Consider the following 27905-nt stretch of genomic DNA (forward strand, 5'->3'; position numbering starts at 1 on the left):
ATAAATAAATCTTAAAAAAAAAAAAAGTCAAGTTTGGCATAATATGCCATCTATAATCTCAGTTACTAGAAATAGGTAAAAAAGTCAAAGCAAGCCGAGAAACAAAAAAAAAAAAAAAAAAAAAAAAACAAAACAAAAAAAAAAAAAAAAAAAAAAAAAAAAAAAACCTTAGATTTTAGTCCAAACTTAATTTCATTAAGCAATTATTTTTGTTGGTTGGTTTTTTTTTTTGTTTTTTTGTTTTTTTGTTTTTTCCAAGACAAGGTTTCTTTACGTAACCCTGGCTGTCCTGGAACTCACTCTGTAAACCAGGCTGGTCTGGAACTCAAGAGATCTACTTGCCTCAACCAACTGAGTGCTGGGATTAAAGGGTATATACCACCATGCCTAGTAGAACAATATTCTTTAGTGCATCTGTCTGCACATTTCTGTCATGCTCTTGCAGTTCACATATGTGTGTGTGTGTGTGTGTGTGTGTGTGTAAGCCAGAGTTAGACATAGAATGTAGTTATTATTAACTCTTGTGCTCGCCAGTTTTATGTCAACTTGATGCAAGCTAGAATTATCAGAAAGGAAGAAATTTCAATTGAGAAAATGCCTCTAAGAAATTCAGCTGTAAGGCATTTTTTTAAATTAGTGACTGATGGAGGAGTGCCCAGGCCATTGTGAGTGGTGCTATCCCTGGACTGGTAGTCATAGGTTTATAAGAAAGCAGGCTGAGCAAGCCAAGGGGAGGAAGCCAGTAGGCAGTACCCTTCATTGCTTCTGCATCAGCTACTGCCTCCAGGTTCCTGCCCTGCTTAAGTTCCTGTCCTGAATTCCTTCAATAATGAAGGACAATGTGGAAGTGTAAGCCAAATAAACCCTTTCCTCTTCAAGTTGCTTTTAGTCATCGTGTTTCATAACAGCAACAGAAACAAACCCTAACTAGGACAACTCTCCACTTTATTGTTTTAGAGGTTTTCTCATTGGGAACTTGGGCTCAGTGATTCAGTGAGGTTAATCTGCTGGCCAATAACCTTAGGGATCGTCCAGCCTTGGTCTTCTAGCACTTGTATTACAATACACACACTAAACCTTTCCCCATAGGTTCTGAAGATGGACCTCTGGTCCTCAAGCTTGCACATCATACACCTTACTGACAGCACGTCCCAGACTATCATCTGGGGTATATTCTAAGTAGCTAGTCTGAACTACAGTTATTTTCTAGTTCACTAACAGACAACTGTCTTTTAAGTTAATATTTTTCTTAATTTGCAAAACTACATTTACTTGTCTGTGTGTCAGTGGGCACAATATGACAGCATATATATGGAGGGAAGAGAACTATATGGCAGTATTGTTGGCATAGTTTATAACTTTTAAAACTATTTTTCTTGCCCAAAACCACTTTTTTTTTCCAATTTTCTCAAAGACTTTTTACTAAATTTACTTTTCAAAACGCACAGAAGTCAGGTGATAAAGCAGGTTATTACTGATCACCTCTCTCCAATTCACACCAAATGTCCAGCAGCTTCCAGAACCTTTTCACACCGTGTTCATGACTTACAGGTCAAAGTTCTGTTTAGAAAGTTTTAGAACTCTTAGGCAAACATTCTAAGAGATAGCCTGCTGCCTGCACATGCCACCTGCTCTTCAGTCCCAATCCTTTCCCATTACTTTTATTATGTTTTGGTTTGGTTTCTCATCACAGGGTCTAACTAGATAGCCCAGATTGGCTTCAAATTTAAGATTCTTCTGTCTCAACCTCTTAAGTGCTGCAATTACAGATACATGCCATTAAATCCATCTTCCTTTGGAAGTTTATAGGTGCTCTTACCAAGTCAGAAAAATCTGTTTAAGTATATAAGTATATAGATATGCATCAACTATGCATAAAATAAAACTTAAAATAAATTCTTCTTGAAAGTTCTTCCTAAAAGCTCCACTTGTCATAGAGAGTGGAAGCTTCTTTGAGCGTCACAGGCAATAGCAATGGACACCCAGGAAGACATTCGACCCCCACAGCAGCAGCTGACGATACACACACACACACACACACACACACACACACACATACACACACAGAGACACTGACACACACACATATACATACACACACAGAGACACACAGACACACACACACAGAGTCACACTGTAAACATATTATATATAGAGAGAGTGTCACACTGAAAATGAAATAAAATCCAGAAATCAAGTCAGATGCAAGGAATGTGAATATAGACTAATGTATAAGAGACAGTCTAAAATTGGTGGTTTATGATGCTTGACGAAATGGAGGAGTTCAGGAGTGTCTTCATTCAAACTTCATTCAAACATTTGCTCCACTGTTGCTTCTCTTTATTATATAGCTTTTGACTTAGCTCACTAATAAATACAATTGTATACCTATGATTTCATTTTAGAAGTGACTATATTTTAATACTTTATATAAAGGAAGTTTTGGTTAAAAAAAACCAAAAGCACCAGGCAGTGGTGGCGCACGCCTTTAGTCCCAGCACTTGGGAGGCAAAGACAGGCAGGTTTCTGAGTTCGAGGCCAGCCTGGTCTACAGAGTGAGTTCCAGGACAGCCAAGGCTACACAAAGAAACCCTGTCTTCAAAACCAAACAAAAAACAAAAGCTCCACTTGTCACTTACAATATCAAGATTGCATAACTCCATACTCACTACATTGAACAGTCACACAGTGTGCACCATGGCTCAATGGTTAAAAAGGAGCCTCTTTTCATGTGGCATTACATACCTGTATTTGAGCACTTACAAGACTGTGGCAGGAAGTAGCTCATGAGTACCAGGGCACATAATTAAGACTCTGACTCAAATTCCTTCCTACATAATAGCAGATAGCTTTATTTCTAACATCTAATTGCATGGCTTTATAGATCACAAAACATTTCAAAGATGGTTTTCCAAACACAGTAGTTTCATTGCTTACGTAAGACCATGCACTTTCAAAAGCAAAGAAACTTTTTCCTAACATAACAGTACTTGTGGGTTACAACTTAGTCATTTGGATCAAAAATTTGTAAGCTATAGCCAATCAGAATTATTCCCATTTTGCTAATGCGAAGAAACTGAAAATAAAAGTGGTAAATAACTCTCCCAAAGTCACTAAGCTAACTTATCAGATCTGGGAAATCCACTCAGACCATCATTTCATGTAAAACCCAATTGTTTTCCTTCAACCACTTTTTCTAGTGCTTTTTCTATCCACTTTTCAATGAAAAGGGGATATTAGAGCAGCATGCATTATACATAAATTATGCTACGAATGCTTTTACAGGGAAATGGGGAGGCAGGGAACCTACACAGATGACAAATACACTACAATGAGAAAAAGCAACAGGGCCATCAGTCAAAGATGTCTCTCACATGGGAAAAATCAAATCCTACCTTCACTCACAGAGCCCCCAATAACAAATATAAACTGGATGATTCCATGGAGGGAAATTTAACAGTACTGACCTGAAAGTGTATTTGTTTGGCTATAGAAAAACTCAAGTAACTGCAAACAACATAAATATTCATCAAGAGAGAATAGATTTAATATAATAGAATGTTCCAATTTTAAAAAAAAGTAAAGGAAAGGAGTGAAAAACCATAAACACTACTGAGTTTTATGAGTTAGTATGGTGAGAAAATAACAATGTATTGTTAAATCAAAGAAAAATACAGAATGCTATATAATGAAAAGGCTCGTGTTCTTTTAAAGGGCAGATATACTGTATAACTATAAAGAAAACTTTATATATTTTTATTTTATATTAAATATTTTATATTTTATATGTTATATATAATTTATATTTATATTTTATTTTTATATTAAACTCTAAAGAGTTGCTACCTCTGAGCAACTAAGATTAATGAGACAGGAAAGAGCTTTTAGTTTTTCATTTTACAATATTCTGGTTTAAACACTGTAGAATTTACATGACACACTTTTATGATAAAGATAAAAGAACTTTAAGTCAAAAATATCAATCTTTATTGGTCAAATTACATCGTCTGCCTATTAGATAAAAGGGAAGGATAGGAAGCACACAGTAAGGTCTGACTAGGAAGGGCAGACTGAGGACGAGCAGCAGTGTAACAGAACAGTGCACATAGTTCATCAGCGCGCACATTAACTCATCAAATCTCTGCAAAACAAAGTCTGTCTCTAAACATTTCTAGCTCAAACTTTGTATTTTACGTTGTAATAGTGAGACTCAAATAATATGTCATTAGTTTTATTATTCAAAGTTTGGCCTGATTCCACCAGCTGTGTTTGCAAGGATGAGATTTTACCACTGAAGTAGAAGAAACTCAAGATAAATAACTGAAATGCACAGAACCATCATAAAAGACAACTTCCTTACTAACTCACTGGTTTACTCTCAGCATAAGTTATTATCACAGTATTTGTTAAGCTTCCATTTTATAATGAGCTACTAAGATTCAAACAAAGTACTATGTAACATAGCCAGTTTTAACCTATCTAGTGGATTCCAGTTTCCTTATAGCTGTCATGCCTGATTCTATTGTAGTCATCCATTTCAAAGGAGTTATACAACTCTTTTTCCAAAAGGCAAGACATTTCGTTACAGCCCCCCTCACGTCTTAGTTGACTCAGAATTCTTTGAATAAAATTTGAAAGTTCTTGAACAAATTTCCTTTACTGTGACTAGAAATGCTACGAAACTTTCATATTTCTTCATACTCTTAAAAACTAAAGCCAAATTCCTTAAAATTTTCTTGCTTAATTAAGAATATAAAGTACCACTCAATACATCTCAATTTCATAGATAGTTGTATGGGAAAAATAAGTAAGTTCATTTATAAGCTTACTAAAATTCATAAACTAGAATCAATGTAATTCCATGGGGGAATTACAATGGCCCATTTCCATACTCCAGTTCTTTGCCCCCTAGATTCATACTTACATGGAGGTGGCATGTAGTGCCGACATGACGAAAGAGAAGGCTGTGGAGGGGGCTGGGGCTGGGGCTGGGGAACCATGCTGGAGCCATAGCCATCTATTGATAATGGCTGAGTCGGGGCAGCAGCAGCCTGATGGCCAAAGACTGCAGCCCGGGAAGAAGTGACAGGGCAGCAGGGGTCAAAGGCAGATGCACCATGGAAACCCCCACTTCCATGAGTCCTGAGAGCACTGTTGCTCAGATCGACTGGCAATGCCTGCTGGGTAAAGAACAATTAGAGTTTACCTTTCTAAAGTTTCATGAAAACATCATTTCTTATCACACGACAAACATATTACTAGAGCTCTCTCTAGGAAAACAAAGTCTTCAATAAATTTGGGAACACAAATTTTTGTATGACAAAAATCAAACACAAAGAAAATACTGTATAAGGCTTGAACTTTAAGTATAAAATACAAGGTAAGCATTATTTAACTAATGTTACTGTAAGATTTATTTCTTAGGGCTAGAGACAGCTGACTGGTCTAAGAAACTTGATGCTTTTGCAGAAGACCTAGGTTCTAACACCCAAAATAGGTAGCTCACAATTGCCTAAAACTCCAGTTCCAGGAGATCTGAGAATCTGATGTCCTTTTCTGACCTCCCTGGACATGAATGCATTAATGAGGTATATAAAAGACAAGCAAGAATACACACACACACACACACACACACACACACACACTAATTTGAAAAAACTTTGAAGATTGATTTCTCTTACATTCTGTGTACTAACAGAACAGAAGGTTTGAAAGCACAACTGCTTTACTCTGAAATTCTAACCAGAGACAGTATGCTATCACAGCACTGAAAGCATTAGAATTCTACTAACAATCTGTCAAAATTTTCTACATTGTTTTATAACAGACTAAAACTCTAACAGTGAAAAAACAAAACAAAACCAAGCAGGGCATGACGGCTCACAGCTTCAAGTTCCACACTTATGAGGCAGTGGTAGGAGGATCTCTATGAGTTAGAGGCCAGCCTGATATACAGAGTGAGTTAGAAAGAATTAACATTTTCTCCTATTAAAGCATGTGGTTTGCAAAGTTCAAGGTACACAGTAGGGTAACTAGAGCCAACAACAGTGAGTATCTCAGAATAACTATAAGAGTCTTCATGTTCCCTACATGGAAATGATGACTTTTGTGATGGACATGAAGGCTATATATGTATCAAAATATCATATAGAGAAATATATATAACTATGTGTTAGTTATGTAAAACCCTAAGTAAACACTTTGATCTCACTCTAAAGTAGATTATAAAGTAAGAATTATTGGGTTGTTATTTTTGTTGGTATTTTTCAGTATTTTAAACACAATGTCTACGAGTTAGGTTCAGTACAGCTGTAGTTTTCAAAGTGGATTTGGCCAAGTGTGGTTAATACACCTGTCACTCTAGCCCTCAGGTAAGAGAAGCAAGGCCAGCCTAGCCTACAGTGAAGATCTTATCCCTGAACAGTGTCAAACATGGATACAAAGATGGTTCTGCATAAGGACATGAGTTTGATTTCTCCAGAACCAACAGGAAAAGCTAAGTGCACAACTATAACCTCAGCAATGAGGAGACAGAGAGGGCAATTCCTGAGGTTCATCTCTACCAACACCAGTCTGCTGTCCACGAGACAACTTTAGAGATAAGCCAACCATTCCTTTGGTGCTTCTCAACCTTTCTAATGCTGCAACACTTTAATACAGTTCCACATGTTGTGGTGACACGCAATCATAAATCTATTTTCATTGCTACTTCTTAAGGAGTAGCTGTTAAGAAGTATAATGTAAATGCCTGTTTTCTCCACTGGTCTAAGGTGACCCCTGTAAAAAAGGGTTGTCCAATCCCCAATAAGAGTTATGACACACAGGTTGAGAACCAGTTTTAAGGTGACTGGACCTGGTAAAGACAGGTACCTACTGACTCCAGCCAAAAGGAAGCATTGTTTATATAATTCAATCTTTCCTATACTTTTATCTTTTATTTTTTGAGTCAAGGTCTCATTACATATTCCTAGCTATCTTGGAACTTGCTATGTAGACTAGGCTTGCTTAAAACTCAGAGATCCACCTGCTTCTGCCTCTAAGTACTGGGGTTAGCGATCTCTCTCTGTCTAACTCTGTCCCCACCGCACTCCTTTTTCAAGGTAGGATTTTTCTGTATAGCCCTTGTTGTCTTGGAACTTAGAGATCTGCCTGCTGTGTCTTGAGTACTGAAGTTATCTCTTCTTAGCCAGCTGTATTCTTTATCAACTACAACAAGAGTAGTACATGATAAACTCATTTGTTGGCAGCTCTCTTGTGAATGGGGAAGCTGGGGGGCTACCTCACCACTGCCGACAAAGTTAAATCTACTCTTCTTTCAACTCCCATTGCTAGTAAAAGGAAGCTTCCCTTCATAGCAGGGCCTTCCACACACCTCCTTCCTCAGAAGCACAATGGCTTCAGACAACCAATTAATACCCTGAACTGTTAACAGAAAAGAAGCAAAACATCTTAAATCTTGGTCATTAATTAAACTCTTCAAATCCCCACCAGAGAAGACCTCTTCATTATTGTTAAGAAGTTAGATCCCCAAAGAGACAGCCAGAAAAATTTAAAAGGCAAAACCTGGTGCTTCAAGAAGGTCAGGAGGCACAGCAGGACAGCCTTTCTCAGCTCTATTCTGGCTTTGTTCAGCCACATGACAAGTCAAAGTTACATTGACTTCCCTGAAATACATCTTTTGGGTTTGTTTATGTTTCTAATTGCATTTAGTGTATGGGGGGGGGGGAGTGCTCATTCATGCATATGTAAGTCAAAGAACAATTTGTAGGAATTGGCTCTCTCTTCTAACTTATGTGGGTTCCTGAGACTGAACTCAGGTCAGACCTGGCAGCAAGTGCCTTTACTCCACCATGCCATCTACATGGCCCAATAAGTAAATTTTACAATACATATCATGTCTACTTTCCCCCATAACTGTCTGCAATAATTTAAACTTTCTGTATACCAAGACTCAATTTAAAAATTTACAGCTCACTAAATTAGGTCACTTTTGCATTCAAGAATATGGCTTAGTTTATAGACAAACTCATTTTGGCAACACATACACTAAAATATATCACTGGGGTTTTCAATTTCTTTATGACCGCAAGTTTAAAACAGGAAGGGAAAGGGGAAAGGGAGAAGGGAGGAAGTGACTTGTAAATCCCACACACCTGGTCATGGTAGCTGGAACCAGAGCTGCTATTTGCTCCACAAGGCGCCTGTACTTGAGGTCTTTCCACAGGGCAAGCAGGGTCACTGAAGGAAGGAGAAACTGGGACAGCTGGGTGGGGAGTATGGTGGTGATGGTGGTGATGCTGAAAATGGTGGCCATGCTGCTGAAAACAACTTGAGTGTGGATGTGCTAATGCATGATGACTCTGTGATGTCCCTCCACATGGTGAGTGCTGGGGGCAGCAAGAAGGTAGCCTTGGCATTGCAGGAGGACCACTTTCTGGGACAGCACTAGATGCAGTTCTCCTCACATCATCTTGAAACAGAAACAAATGCAAAGAATGATCAAATAACACTGCATAAAAATAAGTACTGTGTATCAATCTGGAAATAAGAATCTAATGTGATACTGGGCTAGTAAGACTGATCAGCATAGTAAGGGGATCACTGCTGAGCCAGAACACCTAAGTTAGATTCCTGGGACCTACATGATAGGAGAGAAATGTCTGCCTCATGTCTTATGAACTGCACGTGTGTGTGCATATGTGCACACACACACATACACACACACATACACACACACATATCAATGGTGTAACTTTTAAAATAAAAAAGAATATAATGGTGCCATGTGCTTAACACACAGTATGGAATGTTGTGTAGTGTCTCAGAATGATTTTTCTGAGAATATAAATTCTGCAGGGAGTTCATATGTATCATGGACTGACAAGAGATTATCTTTTCCTAATTTCTTAGCAATAAAGTTTCAAATATACCATGTGAATTCTTCCACTCTATGCTACAAAAAAAAATCTAAATCCCTTTAACCAGTAATACTTTCCAATACTGAAGTCTTATGGGTATATTCAACTATACTTGAAGTCACAGTATCCACCTCAATGAGTATCTGGCTGGACCACTATCTACCAATCCTTTCATTTTCTCTTCTGTCCAAACTCAGATAAAACTAATTTGTGGAGGGGACGCACACGCCATATGTAATCTGTTAATCTGTTCCAATGAAGACTTATGTTTAATCACACTGGGAGAAAAACACCTGGTAGCACATTATCAACTCAATGACTATTTGTTGAACATACAAATACTGCAGATGGGAAGCATAATTCAAGTATATGCACAGGCAGCTGTTTTGAGTATGAATTTGAAGGGGTGACTCCAGAATGGTCCAAGGAAGATGTCCAAGGATGGGTGAATATAAACAAGGACAACGGTGTAAAACCACAGAATGAGAATCATCAGCTTCCTGGTGGCAGGTGAACACTGCAATTATGAAACAGAAGGGCCAAAGAAAGGCCTGGGAAGAAGACAGGCATCAGAAGATTGTTACCAGGCATATAGCGCATCTCTCATCACTCTGAAAGAAGTCAGAAGCAAATTAAAAAACAGAGGCCAGACAATGGGTGAAAGCACTTGCCACTGAATCTTTTTTTTTTTTNTTTACTTTTTTTGTTTTTTTTTTGTTTTGTTTTGTTTTTCAAAACAGGGTTTCTCTGTATAGCCCTGGCTGTCCTGGAACTCACTCTGTAGACCAGGCTGGCCTCGAACTCAGAAATCTGCCTGCCTCTGCCTCCCAAGTGCTGAGTCTTTAAGACTTAGGTTTAATCCCTAGACACCATATTGAAAAAAGAACTGACTTCTCCAAGTTGCCCTGTAACTCCCACACTCACCTTGGTGTGAATATGCATAGGCATCCACACGCGCATGCACACACATTAAAAAAGATAAATAACTCCAATAATAAAGAATGTAGAATGGAAACACATAACATGTACACACAGAGACAGCAGGAGTACCTGTACCTGTACTAGGAAATGGTGAAGACAACAAAGACGAAGAGAGCACAAGGTTAAGGCTGGAGATAGAACAAAGACACTGGGATAGACAGTCAGTTAGTAGTGGATCAGGCATTTAAAAAAAATTGCAAGCATAAACACACAAAAGCTTTTACAAAGCTAATATCTTCAGGTGTTATAGGAACACATGCCTGAGAATTTATTCTTTAACTTTCTTCCCACGAAAGATGAAAGCCTTGAGGAAAAGGACAGAGTTTTAGAAAATCATGGAGGGAGAGGGGAAGAACTAACAAGATATGGAGGGTAAATCACTCCCAAAAGCCTACTTAAAAAAAAAAAAAAAAAGCCTACTAATGAGGTATTCAGCATTTATGGAGGCAGCAGCTGCACGGCACCTGGTCATTAACTGCACCATTTAGTTATTTAGATATGAGTGTAGTTAGCTGGCTTAAATGATTCAAAGTAGAAAACCTGTATGAAGCAGGGAACACCTGATAGGTAGAAAGTAGAACTGACATTCCATATGATGTTGTACAGGAAGAAAAAATACAATTAATTCAACTGCTTTAATTCAGTACAACTACATATGCCACTTTTATTAAGTTTCTGTACAATTTGACCTGGGACAAACATCTGTCTCAAAGATGGTATAGTGTAATATTAAGAATGAACTGTCAGGAACTACAGTGACTAATGAAACAGAACAACTAAGAAATGAAACAGAAGGTACTAAAAATAAGTAGATATACATAATACATAAATGAAAGCTGTAAGGTGATTATGAAATGTAGGCAAGAATATGAGTATTAAGGCTATCAGGAGAGAAGTGAATGAAGAACTGAAATCCTTACCACAAAGATGCTATGAGCTCCAATCAAAATATTTAACTTTTGAAATCTCTTCTTCTATAAAATGGGAATTATAATGCCAATACCAAGGCACTTTAAGTATTAAATGATAACAGTAAATCACATAAAGGGGGCTAGAGTTATAGCTCAGTCAAAGACACAGGTTCAGTTCCCAGCAACCACATGGTGACTCACAACTGTCTATAACTCCAGTTCCAGGGGAATCTAATGTCCTCCTCTGGCTTCCACTGGTACCAAGTTGTTGTTTTTTTTTTAAAGTCATATAAAATATCCAAGTAAAGTACCAAGAAAGAATATGCACTTAATAAATTAATAAAAAAAAAATTTGCCTCTGACTACATTTCTTTTCTGAGAACATGGCATTTGAAAGATATCCATGAAAAATCCTTCCATGAACAGTTCTCAATTGTCTTTAGTTTTCCTCCAGAAAAGTCCTTTAAATCCAGCCATTTTCCAGTTTGATGAAAGTCACAAAGATGTTATCAGAATTAAGAGCAAACAAAAAAACAAAAGTGCTCTCATTAATTAATTAAAAATAGCAATATAGTCAATTTATGAGCTACAGTATCTATCGTGTGTCCTTGTTGGTAAGTTCCTGTCTGAACCACTGTCCATCAGAAATCAAGCTGCCTTGAGCTACTGAGAGAGAACCAGAAATATAACTGCTAGTTAAAAAAAAATGTCATCAGCACTGAAAATACAAAATTCTTTAGGATGGTTATATAGCTCAGTGATAAAAATCACACTCAAGGGCTGGAGAGATGGCTCAGAGGTTAAGAGCATTGACTGCTCTTCCAGAGGTCGAGTTCAATTCCGAGCAACTACGTGGTGGCTCACAACCATCTGCAATGGGATCTACTGCCCTTTTCTGCTGTGTCTGAAGTGACACATATACATACATATAAATAAAGAAATCTTTAAAAACAAAACAAAACAAATACACTCAACACATATGAGGTCTTCAGCTCAAACCAACCAACCAAACAAAATGAAGTTCTTTCTGGCCTTGGGTTAGGCAACACTTCTTATGTATAATATAATGCCGGCAGAACAAGGAGCAATGACAAAATAGAGAAAATGACATCATTGAAACCTTTAAAACTCCTATCCCCATCTTCCTGATTTCAGAATATGCCAGGGCCATAAGGGAACTCTGTCTAACTTTATGAGGAGGACCCAGTGTTTCACTCAGCAGCTATGCCATCTGCATTCTACTGTATGTCACTAGAGTTCCAATTTCTCTATGACCAGTTCTGGGGACTCTTTGTTCTTTTTAAATCATGGACGGCTGTGTAGGTGTGAACTATGTACTTCAATACGGTTTCAATCACATTTCATGAATCAGTAGTGATGCTTAGCATCTATCTCGCATGGGGTTCATTGGCCTTTGAAAGGGTCTGGTCAAATACTTTGTCCATTTTTAAATTAGGCTGCTGTGTTTTTATTATTTCAGAGAGCTATATGCATTCTGTTATTAGAACCCTCATCAGGCATGACTTACAAATGTATTTTCTTACATTCTATGGACCATTTCTTACTTTCTTGATACTGCTTTGCTAACATGAAGTACCTCACTGTGTAAGAATACACTCTTGCCAACACTGTGAAAACAGTCTTACGTACCGCCCACAGAAGAACCAGTTGCACTATTGCTTGTAAGAGTAGCTTCAGTCTCTGACACTGTGGAAGGCTGGCTACTGGCCACAGTTGAAGTAGTATCAGAGGCTTGCTCAGAGGTAGATGGATTTGAATTGTTAATGGAAGCACTAGTAGTTTGTGAGTCCATTCTAGCAGAAGTGGTTGGTACTATAGTAGGTTCTACAAAACATAAAACATCAATTTGTAAATTCACAGAAGATTAAAGAATGGTTGTATTTTAATTTGAGTTAGCAACTTATTTTTTTCCTTTGAAACAGTTCCTTGCTATATATATAGATAGGTTGGGCTCGGAATTCCCTATCATGGCCTACCAAGTGTTGCTTATAGGAACATGCCCATACCTGGAGAAGTTAATCTTACTACGATAATGACTAAAATTAAAAAAAAAAAAAAAAAATCAAGCATTAAGAACAAATAAGTACAACACACAATAAAGCTCTCATGAAATTTCACTGCAGCCGGGCGTGGTGGCGCACGCCCTTAATCCCAGCACTCAGGGGGCAGAGGCAGGCGGATATCTGAGTTCGAGGCCAGCCTGGTCTACAGAGTGAGTGCCAGGACAGCCCGGGCTACACAGAGAAACCCTGTCTCGAAAAACCAAAAAAAAAAAAAAAAAAGAAATTTTACTGCAACATCAAACCAAAATGCCACTGAGAGATAAGAACTGCATTTAAAAACCCCAACATGCATGTTTAACCTAGTTAAACAGATGTTTAGTTCTCTAGTAGGACTAGTGCTGTACATCACTGGTAGAGTGCTTACCTAGTATGTCTGACACCCTGGGTTTGATTCCCAGTACCAAGAGAAAAAAGTTTTCAGTACCTGCTAAATTGTCTGGTCTATTCACCACAAAGAAAAAAAAGTTAGAACAAAGTCCAAGTTCTGCCCCTGGGCCTCAGTCACATATTCAAGCAACAAACTGTACACAGCATAATTTCAAGTCAGGCCGCCCAGCTGGTGCTTATAATTTTACCACAGTATGACAAAGCTAAGTTACTAACCTCTCTCCATGTCCTTACCAGGAAAACTAGTAAGGCAAAGGTGTGTCTCAAGAGGATTATTCATAACGCACTTCATTTTCACCCTTTACATAAAGCAACCACTTCAAAACATTAGCTATGAATTTTAATATTCATGTTAATCTCATTTTCCATGTCTTTGTTTTTGAAGTTTATAAATGTAAACAAACAAATATAAAGATTTTAAGAATAATAACACTTATCAAACACTGGATCACAAAATGGTCACTTAAGATATTTTGTCAAATTTTCTTCATAACCCAACAGCTACTATTGCAACTTACCATCTTCATCAACAGTAAGGTCCACAACTTCTGCTGCATTCTGCCTCAGGGGCTGTATAACAGTAGAGATCCTACTGCGGTTTCGAGGCTCCTGTGGCCGTCCTGTATGCGAACTTGAACCTTGGCTCCAATGAGATCTGGAGTGTCCAAGGGTTGAACGAGACCTTAAATGATGTCAGCATCAAGTTAGTAAACATAAATGAAGAGTGGATCCTTTTTCAGTCACTCTAAAATTCCACAAGCTTATCTTATAAAACACTTAAATTCTTCATGCAAGACCTCTCCCAAGGAATAATGGTTACTGGATTAAAAACAATGACCAATGCAATGTCAGGCACTGAATAAACTGCTAAATGAAGGTACCACCAATCAGAGAACCAAAGCAGAATATAGATGATGTCAGATCAACCATTCAAAAAGACAAAAAGACAAAAACCATTTAATAGCCACTTAGTAGACACTGTTTTAGATACTCACTTGGATTATAAGTGAATACACTGTGTGATGGCTTATATATGCTTAGCCCAAAAAGTGGCACTATTAGAAGGTGGCCCTGTTGCAGTAAGTGTGGCCTTTTGGGGTGGGTGTGTCACTGTGGAAGTGGGCTTTAAGACCCTCATCCTAGCTGCCTGGAAGCTAGTCTTCCACTAGCAGCCTTCAGATGAAGACGTAGAACTCTCAGCTCAACATGCACCATGCCTGCCTGGATGCTGCCATGTTCCTGCCTTGATGATAATATACTGAACCTCTGAATCTGTAAGCCAGTCTCAATTAAATGTTGTTCTTATAAGAGTTACTTTGGTCATAGAGTCGGTTCACAGAAGTAAAGCCCTAACTAAGGCACACACTCCAGCATCCCAAGTTATTCACTATAATGAAGAAACACAAACAGAAATCCCAAGTAAGACACACAGTCATATCTGTGCAATAATGTCCCAACCTAGGTTTGTAGAATTTAACTTTAGAAATGCTATACCAGGAAAAGCTTCTGGTCCTCTCCTAAGGTAATACACAGACACTGTATAAATACAGCAGAGAAAGTCCCTAGAGTTAACAAAATGAAAGCACTGGCTTGTTGATGAATTTGTGAGGATCACTTGCTTGAACTACTTTAAGCATCAAATCACAACTTTAAATACCATAAGTGAATGGCACTGCACTCTTTTCAATCACTCACAGGCATTTAGATGTTTCATAAGGATTCATAATCATGATGACAGAGTATTTACTGATAGTACACTAATATTCTTAACCTACTCAAGGCTTCAAGAGAACAGCTAAATCTGCTTTTGAAAAATGAGGCAAATAAGTCACAAATTGTTACACAGTTTGTGTCTTCAGTATGCTCAGACTAAGCATAAAACTGTGAAGTTTGTCATCAGCACGTGTGACAAATGTGAGTCAGATCCAGTAGGCACCGTGTTCCTAAATGCAAAGTTAGAAAGGGTGCCACCATTAAGAAAAATATACAAAAATTCAAAGGGGGATGAACAGTCTTTAACAACACTAAAGTCCAAGAGTTTAAAAAGGAATTCAAAACCTAAAATTCTGAAGAAAAAAGAGTATGAGAGGTAATTTTAAGACAATGCATATATGAGAAAGCATTGGATATCATGAGCCATTATAAACACACCTAAGATAAAAATCATTTGTTTTTAAGATTTATTTATTATTATAAATAAATACACTGTACCTGTCTTTAGACGCACCAGAAGAGGGCATCTGATCTCATTTACGGGTGGTTGTAGGCCACCATATGATTGCTGGGATTTGAACTCAGGACCTTAGGAAGAGCAGTCAGTGCTCTACCTCCTGAGCCATCTCACCAAGCCTCCTAAAAATCATTTCTTATAAGGATAAATATCCTTATTAAAAACTTCTGAGAAAAGAAAGGGCTACTAGAGAAATGACTCAGTGGTTAAGAATACTTGCTGTTCTTGAAAGGGATGCTGGGTGCCAAGCACCCACATCAGGTGACCCACAACTATCTTGAACTCTAGTCTCAAAGGAATTAACATCCGCTCTGGCCTCTGAACACCTGCACTCAAGTGCACATACTCATGAACAGACAGACAGAAGGACCAAGAAATACAACACAGCAGGCAACACACACACACACACACACACACACACACACACACACACGCAGGCAAAACACACACACACCTGGGGGAGAGAGTGTGATAGTTCAGAAGTTAATAGCATTCCTTGTTCTTGTGGAGGATCCTGATTCCATTCCTGGCATATACATGGTGGCTCACAGCCATCAGCACTCCAGTTCTAGAAGATTTAACATACTCTCTTGACTTGTGTGGACATTAGGAGCACATGTAATGCACAGAAATACAGACAAAATACACACATATAATAAATCTAAAAGTAAAAATAACCTAAATTAGGCTGAGTGGTGGTGATACATGCCTTTAATGCCAGCATTTGGTAGGCAGAGGCAGAGATAGGCAGATGGAGCTCTTTGAGTTTGAGCACAGCCTGGTCAACAGAGCGAATTTTAGGAGAGCCAGGGAGAATCATGTCTTGGGTCAGACGGGCAAGGGTGCCGGAGGTTGGAGGGTCTAAATTTAAAAAAAAGATTTTCCTGAGAAGCCCAGAGACTACGATGAGTGTGGGGTCTGTCTGTCTGTCTGTCTGTCTGTCTGTCTGTCTATCTTCTCTGGCAGGCAGCTCCAGGTCTACTTTATGGCTCTTTTGGCTTTGCAGGTTAGGTTGTTCTTCCTCCAGACAGACTACTGGATAGAGCTCTAGTACAAACATAAGGCAACAGTGTCACAGAGGTCTTCAAGGCCACTATGACAATGACAACTATCAAATCCTAACACGACAGATAGACAAAAATATTCTCTTACATCTGAAGGGCAGAAAACCATTCCAACCATAACAAAGGTGCGTTTCAGGTACTAACAGGAAACTACCTAGGGATCATGAGTCTAGGTTCACTCTTAGATGGAGAAATGTTTCTGGTTGATAAAAGCATCTCCATTTCCACAAGGAAAACAGATCTTACTTTCTAACAGCTGAGAGCTAACATATAAAAACTCAATTGGTGCTCTGCCTTGTAAGCAGTGGCAAGTTAACTGTGACAGCCTATGGCACACACTATAGAGTGCCAATTTCCTATTCCAGGAAATCACTTAAAACCAAAAACAATTGAGGAGAGGGGTTGGAGAGATGGGTCAACAGTTAAGACTGACTGCTCTTACAGAGGATCTGTGTCATCCTAGCACCCACATGGAATCTCTCTCTAATGCTGGTTCCAGGGGACCTGATGACCTCTTCTGACCTCCAATGGCACAGCACATACATGATATACATACATACATGCAGGTAAAATCCATACAAATAAATGATAATCCCCCAAATTTTTATTCTTTAAAAAAAAAAGGAAAGAGAAAACTCTCCTATCATTAGAAGCCACACTTCAACAAAAAAGTATCAACAGAAAAGCATACAAAATCCTCCAATGTACTTCTAAATTCATTCCAACATGAAAATTAATATTCATCCTCAGACTAGTCTGGTATATCAAATAAGCAACATTTTACCACTAATATCAATACTTATTATCAAGTTAAGCATGGGGTAAATAAAATATTAACTTTTTCATTTCAAACAAGGAGCCATGGTATCAAAAGTAATTCTACAAGAGTCCACGTATGTTCAGATACCTATCTAAACAAATGAGATCTTTCTACTCACTTATTAGTTCAGAACTTAATTAGCATGATTAAATGAAAAGGGCCTTAAACTTGGCTCCTATAACATAAAAGCACAATTTCACATGTAACAATGAGGACAATCTTGATGTACACAAATAACAAGTGCTGTTTTTATGGCAGTAAGTTTTCTTCATTTGTAAATTCAGAATTATACCCAATATTTATATTTTATTCACAACCAAACTTCACAGTTTATGGATTCTATGTGCTAGAAATTAAAAAACCCATGTTAAAAAAAATATTAAGTAAAACTGTTGCTTACTTAGAGCAAATGAGGCAAGGATAAAAATATGAGATCCCCTAAGATTCTAGCTCCACTGGTCTGGGAGGGAATTTTGCAATGGTGAGTTTTACTGTCTCCCTGGAGGGAATCTAACGTGGCTTTGTATCAAGCTGAAGATCTGGAGGGAATCTAACGTGGCTTTGTATCAAGCTGAGGATCTGGAGGGAATCTAATGTGGCTTTGTATCAAGCTGAGGATCTGGAGGGAATCAGTACCAAAAACATGGTAAAGTATCTACATTTAAAAGTGCAAGTATACAGCTAAGAACTAAAGTCTCACCGATAGCTTTCTCCAACTGTAACAATCTCCACTTCACTGTCAGTTGAGGTAACATTAATTTCTTCATTGGCAGTGACCTGGGGAGTGAAGGAAGCTTCTATCACCACAACATCTTCATCAATACTTCCTGGAAATAAAAAGCAAACCTGTTTAAAAGGCATGTGTATGCTAATCTCTAGGCAAAAAATTTTATCCTTACCTTCAAGAGTATTAAACTAATTTTAACTTAAATTAATATGAAAATAATGAGGAGTTATACAGCATCTTTGTTGTTGAAGAGCCAACAAATGAGCCTAAATAGTCAAAACCAATCCAAATTCAGAAATGTTAAGCAGGAGGCAGAGCAAGGGGATAAAAGCAGCTGGTGGGAGGTAGAACTCTGGGTAGGAATAACCAAGTGTAGAGTGGGTACAAAAGGCATAAGCTTTGGAACTGGAACCACATCCCAACAACTCTCACTCTCTTATCTATAGATAAGCAAACTGAGAGTAAAGCATATTTGAAAGTATAAGCAAAAATATTTTAAAAATGGTAAAGATTCTATAATCAAAGTGTGTTCTTCTGTACACAAACAAGACACTAAATAAAACTCCCTTCAGAGAAGTTGGAGAGATGGCTCATCAGGTAAAAGCACTCTGTTACCAGGAGTACTGTTCTGAGTTCTGGGACCCCTGGGAGCTAAACAGTGGAAGGAGAGAGCCAACTCCCAGAAATTATCCTTTGACCTTTACACCCACACCCAAACACCCACCTACAAATAGTAAATAAATTTATAAATTTTTAAAAATTCCAATAGTAAATCCAAATAAAAACAAAATTCAGCATATAACAAGATGTCATCTCAAACCCATAGGGGGAAAATGTTAATGGGTAATTTGAGACTAGCTGGATAGTTACATGAATTCAGAGCCCCTGAACCTATAAAATGTGGAAAAGGTAGATACTTGGTGCTCAATGGCCAGCCTGCCTAGCCAAATAATGAGCTGAAGGGTCAGTAAGAGACCAAATCTTTTCAAATAAAACAAACAGGTTAAAAATATAATGGGACACCCAACTGCATGCACACCTGGTGCACCATACCAAGTAGATCTAACAGAGAGAGAGAGAAGGGGGGGAAGGAGGAGGAGGAAGAGGGGAGAGGGGGGAGGAAGAAAGGGAGGGAGGGAGGGGTCTTATATGCATGTCTAACTGAAAACTCCAAGGTTTTGGTGGTATAAAACAGGAAGTTTTAAAACTAAATTAATGAGGGGTTGGAGAGATGGGTCAACAGTTAAGACTGACTGCTCTTACAGAGGATCTGTGTCATCCTAGCACCCACATGGAATCTCTCTCTAATGCTGGTTCCAGGNGACCTGATGACCTCTTCTGACCTCCAATGGCACAGCACATATATGATATACATACATACATGCAGGTAAAATCCATACAAATAAATGATAATCCCCCAAATTTTTATTCTTTAAAAAAAAAAAAGGAAAGAGAACCTGTATTCAAATTAAATTTCAGGACACACATGATGGCTCAAGTCTGTAACTCTAGTTCTAGGGAAATCTAATCCCCTTCTCTGGTGACACTACATATACATAGTGCACAACACATATCTAAGCAAAATATACAATAAAATAAATGAAATGGGATAATTATCAAAAATAATTAAAACGAACAAAAATAAGTAAATCAGTGGGTTGGTCAAGTAGGGGGTCACTGAACAATCACAGAAATCAAACACTAAAATAAGCATCTACTCTTGAACCTAAATTTATTAGATTATCTTAAAATAACTGAATTCTGTTGGACATGGTGTTACCTGCCTTTAATTCCAGCATTCAGGAGGATCTCTGTGAGTTTAAGAAAAGCCTGGTCTACATAGTGAGTTTCATAACAACCAGGGATACACAAAAAGATTCTATCTCAAAAAATAAACAAAAATAAAATTATATATATATATATATATATATATATATATATACACACACACACATACACACACACATATATATGCATGTGTGTGTTGTGTTTGTTTGTTTTTTAAAGTTAGGGTAACACAATGTCCAACAAGAGTGCTACTAATCCAACTGAAACTTAATTTGTTTTCTATTTATGAACAGAAATTCTTAATAATTTAGAAGCCAAATAATAAAGATGCATTAGGAGAGAACTATTTCTCAGAATTCTGGTGAACCTGATACATGAACCAATGCTTGTAAAACAATATCCAATACTAAATTTATATTAGGTGTATTGGCAAAAACAGTAGATAAGGTAAAATTGCTATATTGTAGCACTTAAAAGCATTAAAAAGGCTCAGATTTCTATCAGTCACTAGCCCACAATGCTAACACACACTGTTATACCCAAGAATAAAACTGGTAGTTTAGCTGACCCCAATGCTACTCAGACTAAAGCATATTTGACTTAGTCATCAGACCTGGACTCAAAGTCAGGTTTTTACCAATGAGGTTTTTGTCAGTCACTGGGCATATGATGCTTTTAATGTCAGTGTTCATATTTGTCTAGGGAGAAATAAAACTACTTCCAAAGAATGCAAGGACACAATTCTTAAAGAGTTGAGATTAAAACAAAAACAAACAAACAAAAAACCAAACTAATCCCCACCAATCTTTCAGTTCTTATAAATTATAAGTTATTTTAAAATGATTCTTTAAATGCTAGAATTAGAAAAACATGGGGAGGATTAAATGAGAAACACCAAACTCTCAGAACTGCACTGTGGCTGGAGCTAGCACCTTCACAGCACCATCCCCTCTTGAAAGCAGAGGATCTGGATGTAACTCCTTGGGCATTCTGGCACAGCAGTTGTTAACATTTTACTGTCTATACGCTACGACACACACTTTCAGATATGCTTACATAGGTGTGCAAGTCTGTACAGAAAAATTCAGAAAGAGCTAGCTGATCAAATAGGGAACACTCAAGCACAGACCTGTACTACTGTGCATGCGGATATAAAGACCTTTAGTATTTACCTCTGCATATGCTTTCATATTTTCTGTTGGAGGGTTTCCTAACAATTAACAAGTAATAATTAACGATTATTGTTTCTGGGCAATAAGAATGGAAACTCTGGCCAGGCAGTGATGGTATACACCTTTAATCCCAGCTCTCGGGAGGCAGGTGGATCTCTGAGGTTGCCAGCCTGATCTACAGAGTGAGTTTCAGGACAGCCATGGCTACCCAGAGAAAACCTTGTTTCAAATAACAAAACAAAACAAAAAAACAAAAAAAACAAAACAAAAACAAAGACTCTCTGAAGAAGAAATTTATTTATGCTTTTGTAGAGCTTGTACTATTCTGTATCATGTGGACATTAGACTGTTATATGTTAGGTTCATTTTGATGTATGCTTCCCCAGATAAATGTTTGCTGCTCTGTATGCTTGCTTTCTTGCTTTTCTTTTTTTATGTGTGCAAGTGCTCTATTTGCATGTATATAATGTATATATAAGCATGTGACTGATACACAAGGAGGCCAGAAAAGGGCCTATGGAACTAGAATTACATATGGTTGTGAGCCTTTATGTGGGTGCTGCGAATTGCACCCAGGTCCTCAAAAGGGCAGCTAGTGCTCTTAACCATTGAGCCCTGTCTTTCAGCCCTGATGTTAATTTCTAAAAGCAATGTAGTTGAGGTCATTTAACGCTGCCAAGACAGCAGTACATAAGTAAGTGCAATGTCCCTCGCTGCAAGTATTATTAACTAGGGTGAACAGGTCAGCCTACTGACATCCTCCTCAGAGATACAGCAGTGCTCACGTTCATTCCCTAAGACAAGCTCCTCAACTAAATGTCATACCAACACACCACCTCGTGATTTTAAACAGACACTGGGCTCTGCTACTCCTTCTCCCAACATCAGTCTTTATATTTGGACCATTTGAGAAAAATGTAAACAATTACATAAAACAACCCTGAGTGCCTCCCTCTCTTCTGAGACATGAAGGAAGAACCACCATGAAACTCTCCAGTACTACATGAGCTCAGTGCACGCTTCTCAAAACAACATTCAAGAAGACGGAAAAAATGAAACCTGACTGAGTAAGAAGTAAGTTTCTGAGTAAAGAGTGACAGGAAGAAGGGAGAAGACAGAGAGGAGACAGCAGGTCTCAACAGTGGACTAGAAGCTTGAAGCTTGAACCTTGGTAGGCTGGTATCAGACACAAAGGTAAGGTAAAGTCCTGTTACAGCACTTGAAACCCCTCCCTAGACCTCTGCAAAGCTCTCCTAGAGCTTGGAAACACAGCTCAGGGACTAAAGTGCTGTGGAAGCAGAAGCAAGTTAGAGCCCAGACACCCTGTAAAACTCGAAGGGGAATAGCCTGTAGGGTATCAACCATATACAAAGAACTGAACTGCCTAAGGCAACTGAACAAAGCTGGGGGAAGGAAAGGGGAAGAGCATACCAATTGGTTGTCCAGTGCCAAATGGCCAGCCCTGAAAATATACATACAAGTAACATACTATACAGACTAGATAGGCTATATTTAGGAATATCTATGTATATACATATAGGTATGCAATAACAATTATAAAAAGGGGGGGGTATGAGTTGAAGGAGAACAAGAAAGAGAAACAGTCTTCAAAAAATAAATCCTGGGGCTGGAGAGATGGCTCAGCAAGAGCACTGTCTGCTCTTCCGAAGGTCCTGAGTTCAATTACCAGCAACTACATGGTGGCTCACAACCATCTGTAATGGGATCCAATGCCCTCTTCTGGGGTGTCTGAATACAGCTACAGTGTGCTCATAAACATAAATATATATTTAAAATAAATAAATAAATCCCAGTGACAGGAGACAGCACACATGAACATATACCACACTCTCAGGCTTATACTCCAGGTTGGTATGTACATAAATTATCTACTTGATGTATGTTTTCTATTTGTGTTTCTTTGAAAGGAGGTAAAGCTGCATAAGAAAACCCGCAACACAGGGAGGAATGACCGTACACTGGGATTTAAGTGAGCCCTCTCACTACCTCAGCCTCCCAAGCACTGGGATTACAGGTGTGCATTCCAAAGAAACACTCATTTATTGACTTGAACTAAATTTTTTTAGCAATAAAAAGGATGATAAATTTATTGTGGTGACACATTACATGCTTGTAATCCCAGCACTAAGAAGCTAAACATAAAGATCAAGAGTTCAAGGGCAGTCACAACAAGCAAAAAAAAAGTGAACAAGACAACAGTAAAAGAAAAGATTAAGGAGACTTTACTAAGATTATAAATGTTCTTAATATGATTAAACATGGGGAAAATTATAGAGTTATCTGTAAAAATAACCACTAAAGCAAGAATACTAAAAGAAAAAAATTGGCCATAAATCAAGTCATTTAAAAATTAATCTAAGCCGGGTGTGGTGGCACATGCCTTTAATCCCAGCACTTGGGAGGCAGAGGCAAGTGGATTTCTGAGTTCGAGGCCAGCCTGGTCTACAGAGTGAGTTCCAGGACAGCCAGGACTATACAGAGAAACCCTGTCTCGAAAAACCAAAANAAAAAAAAAAGTTAATCTAGTTATATCCCAGACACTGTGGCATACTCTGGAGATAGAAGCAAATGGCTCTCTGAGTTCAAGGCCAGCCTGGTCTACATAGTGAGGTCCAGGACAGCCAGGGCTGCATAGTGAGATTTTTATCTCATAATCATCATCATCAATCATCATTTTCGTAATTGTCACCATCATTATTGTTCATTATTGTCATTTAGTTATAACAGTTACTTACAAGACCAATTTATCAAAAAACAAAAAACCAAAAAAAAAAAAAAACCAATTTACACACACATACAAAATCAATTCTGACTTAATTTTTTGTCACTAGAAATTCTTTCAGTATCTGGAGGCAGAGTCAGTTTGACACAGCTGATTACACTGTTTAAGAATAAAAGCTAAGAGTTTCCCATTAATTTGCTGTTCTAGTCTGTCATAGCAGTTATACACACGGGATAATATTGGGCCATTGTACATGGAGATGAAGTGTGTTTTGCCCCTCCTGCATGGTCCAGACATTGTTCTTGGTGCCTTATGTCTAAATGTCTTATGAGTTGGATTTAATCAAGGGTGTTTGCAGTTAATATTTTCACTAATTAAAAATTCGAATAGCTTCACAAAAAGAATAAAAGCTAAGAGAACGTGGCTTGAGAACTGGGTGTGAGCACAGTATCACTGTGCAACTGCACTCCAGCCTTCTCACCTGAGGGAGCAGCGGGGTTGCTGGGGTTCTCACTGGCAGATGCACACAGGTCCTCTTCTCCATCGGTGGAGGAGCTGGACGAGGAATCGCTGCTGAGGTCATTCTCACTGGAGCTACTGGAGCTGGAGAGAAGAGCGTACTTCCTCTGAGCTAGCGCCTCCCGCTTCTTCCTCTGCACTAGCATCCTCTCCTTCTGCTTCTGTGTCCTCTGCGAGGAGCTGCTCTTCACCAGCCTCTTTCTGCATGGGACTCTCCTTAGTGCACTGCCATGAAAACAAGGTCTTTTCATTAACAAACTTGGCACAGGATCTGCCTCAGTTCGAGGCCACTTGTGAGACCTTGCACTGTGACTTCTACTTTTAGCACTCAGAACAGGCTGGGTATGTCTCACCGAGACTTCTTTATCCTCATCTGAAGTCACTGTATCAGAGCCCCCAAAATGGAGACTAGATGAGGGAGAAGACAGACACTCACTTAAGGAAGAGTCATTGTCCTCATCACTAGGTGTCTCTAGCTGTTGCCTGCGCCCTAGGATTTCCTGATTTTCTTTGACACAGTTCTGCACATATGAGGGGCCAGCCTGCTGGCTTTTGCGCTTTTTTCTCACAACACCACTTTTTTCTTGTTCTTGCTGGTTGCCATTCATGTCCTTCTCTTGTTTTTGAGAATCATCACACAGATGAGAGAATTCATTCCCCACTTTGCTATTAATCATCTCCACTTCTGCAGGGAAGCTCTTGGTGGCCCCTAGGGGCTGTGGGTGCAGAAGGACCGCCTTCAGACTCTCCTGTGTAGTGGGTGCATCAGGAGTCCCACTCTTCATAGCCACTTTTAGGGTGTAGAGCTCGTTAAATTCAGGAGTCCATTGAGACATGGGAAACTTCAGGGAAGGCCTAGGAGACACAAGCCAGGCATTTAAAGAACTCAGTACATCTGTGCTACACAACCAACTAGAGTCTTCAGCAGCCATAAAGCAACTATTCTTCCACTTGAGGACACAGTGTGACTAAGCAGAGTTACACTTGACTGTTCTCACAACTCTTCTATACCTCTGCTTCTATCCACTCTCACAGACACAGCTAACTAGTACACAAGTCTTGACAACCTCTAATAACCAAATGAGCCTTGCAGTATTCCTGCTAACTTTCACAATATAGCATATTTGGTCAAAATTAAACACTTCCTTTAAAGCTTCCTTCATTAAACTAGAGAAGAGAATTAGATTTCAAGACTGCCATCTGCCCCAACAGTCCCATGTCTGGGTACAGTCAAAGGAAACCAGACTGCTGAAGTCATACCAGATGATTGTGAGCCACCATATGGGTGCTGGAAACTGAACCTTTGTCCTTTGCATGAGCAACAAGTACTCTTTACCACTAAGCCATCTCTCTAGGCACTAGATTGTTGTTTTCATAGTACAGAAACAAATAGAGAAGCATAAAAAGAAAACAAAACAAAACCCTGATAAAATTTATAACACAAATGCTGCACTTGTTGAAATCAACAATTCTAGAAAAGAATTCTTGAAAATAGTCATCTGGTGAAGGAGGTGGGGTTGAAGGTCTGAAGGCACATTAATTAGCATGCCCACATTCCAAGAACCAAAATCCACAAAGGTACACAATAATGACAAGAAATTAACACACAGAGTAGAGACAAAGGCAGGTCACAAGACACAGGAGATGATATTCAAAGAATGTAAACCATGGGCTGGAGAGATGGCTCAGTGGTTCAGTGGTTAAGAGCACTGACTGCTCTTCCAGAGGTCCTGAGTCCAATTCCCAGGAACCACAACATGGTGGCTGGCAACTATCTGTAATGGGATCTGATGCCCTCTTCTGGTGTGGCTAAAGACAGCTACAGTGTACTCATATACATAAAATAAGTCCTTAAAAAAGAGGAAAAAAAAAAAGAATTAAAAGAATGTAATCCAGAGCAGGGATGGGAAATGGTAAGGCTTAAAGAAAGAGTCTATTACTTTAATGATGAATAAGAGGGTAAATGGAGGTAGGTGACAGGAGAAAATCTTTTTACTTTTCCTTTCTACCTTTCTTTTGGCTTTTCAAGTCTGGGTCTCTCTGTGTGACCCTGAGTGTCCTAGTGCTTGTTCTGTAGACCAGGCTGTCCTCAAACATATCTGCCTGTTCTGCCTCCCGAGTGCTGGGATTAAAGGGGTACACTACCAATGCCCATCTCTTTAAGATCTGCAATTTACAGTTACATTTTCAATGGCTATAGTAGCACAATATATGAAAAAGGGATCAAAAGAGCCCAAACTAGGGGCTGGAGAGATGGCTCAGTGGTTAAGAGCACTGACTGCTCTTCCGAAGGTCCTGAGTTCAAATCCCAGCAACTACATGGTGGCTGACAACCATCCTTAATGACATCTGACACCGTCTCCTGGTGTGTCTGAAGACAGCTACAGTGTACTTGTATATAAAATAAATAATAAATAAGTCTTTTTTTAAAAGAGCCCAAACTAGCGACAGAGTAATAACTACTTCTACAACAAAGAGGCACGGGCACTGAAATAGAATAATCAGAAAAGCCAGGCCCAATCTGGGCGGCATACGCCTATAATCCCAGAACTTGAAGCAGAGGCAAATGGATCTGTAATTTCAAAGCCAGCTTAGTCTACAACGTGAGTTCCAGGACAGCCAGAATGCAACCATCTCAAAAAACCAAAATATGAAAAAAAAAAAAAAATGAACCAAAACCAAATCCAGAATCACCACAGTTCTGCCGAGCTTTAGACATGTAGCCAGCGCCTCCTGTCGTCCTAGCTGAGGTAGCATAACCTGCCTGGAGTCCTGCCACAGAGACCTATTTTCTCTGTTTCTAACAGTCCCTTTCTATACACTTGAATGAACTCTTCTCATTTCATTCTTAAAAGAATACAAATCAGATCATATTTCATTCTCTCACTGGAAACCTTTCAGTTGTTTCTAAATGTTCCAAAATAAAATCTAAACTCTTAAGCGACTCTTCTGACACTTTCTGAACTCATATTCCATCTCCAGCTCCTACCAGTTCCCCTCTCAGTCACCATCTCAACCAAACTGTCCTCCTTTCTTTCTTGAATTTGCTATTTGGCTCTCTATGCCTACAATGCTTTTCTCAAAGACTTCTGCTCATCACTGAGATCTTTTCTATCTTTGGAGAGTTTTTTCTGAGTGTTCTATGGCAGCAAGAAGTATATGCTCCCAACCAAGGAAATCAGCTGTAATTCTAGACAGACAGTGATGGTGCACATCTTTAATCCCAGCACTCAGGAGGCAGAAGGAGGCAGAAGGAGGCAGAAGGAGGCAGAAGGAGGCAGGTCTCTGATTTCAAGGCTAGCCTGGTCTGCAGATAGAGTTCCAAGACAGCCAAGGCTACAAAAAGATGGATGTCTAACTATGCTGCCAAGGCTTCCCTTGAATCAGTCCTCCTGCCTCAACCTCACCATTATAAGTGGTTCATCTTAACCACCCTAGTATAAAATTGGGCAATAAACATCTGCAGGGCTGGAGAGATGGCTCAGCAGTTAAGAGCACAGACTACTTCCAAAAGTCGTGAGTTCAAATCCCAGCAACCACATGGTGGCTCACAACCATTTG

General features: G+C 38.8%; 1 protein-coding gene and 1 non-coding gene across 8 annotated transcripts in view; one reads left to right on the forward strand and one right to left on the reverse strand.

The window, feature by feature from the left end:
- The window catches only part of Rnf111 (ring finger protein 111), a 69634-nt gene that overhangs the window by 15520 nt on the left and 26209 nt on the right, over positions 1–27905 (reverse strand). For 5 of the 7 annotated variants that reach the window (XM_021172532.2, XM_021172537.2, XM_021172536.2 and 2 more), the window contains 6 exons: positions 24307–25199; positions 18096–18222; positions 13800–13963; positions 12461–12655; positions 8154–8470; positions 4925–5180 (listed from right to left, as the gene is read on the reverse strand). In XM_021172532.2, the coding sequence (XP_021028191.1) occupies positions 4925–5180; positions 8154–8470; positions 12461–12655; positions 13800–13963; positions 18096–18222; positions 24307–25180 (1933 nt within the window). In that variant the 5' untranslated portion in view covers positions 25181–25199. The remainder of the gene's footprint in view (positions 1–4924; positions 5181–8153; positions 8471–12460; positions 12656–13799; positions 13964–18095; positions 18223–24306; positions 25200–27905) is intronic. The other 2 variants (XM_021172538.2, XM_029481374.1) reach the window with 1 other exon arrangement.
- LOC115032006 lies at positions 24009–24124 on the forward strand. Its single transcript, XR_003837655.1, has one exon. It is a non-coding gene; the product is annotated as a small nucleolar RNA SNORA20 (small nucleolar RNA).

This window comes from Mus caroli, chromosome 9, assembly GCF_900094665.2.
Source record: "Mus caroli chromosome 9, CAROLI_EIJ_v1.1, whole genome shotgun sequence".
Classification (NCBI taxonomy): Eukaryota; Metazoa; Chordata; class Mammalia; order Rodentia; family Muridae; genus Mus; species Mus caroli.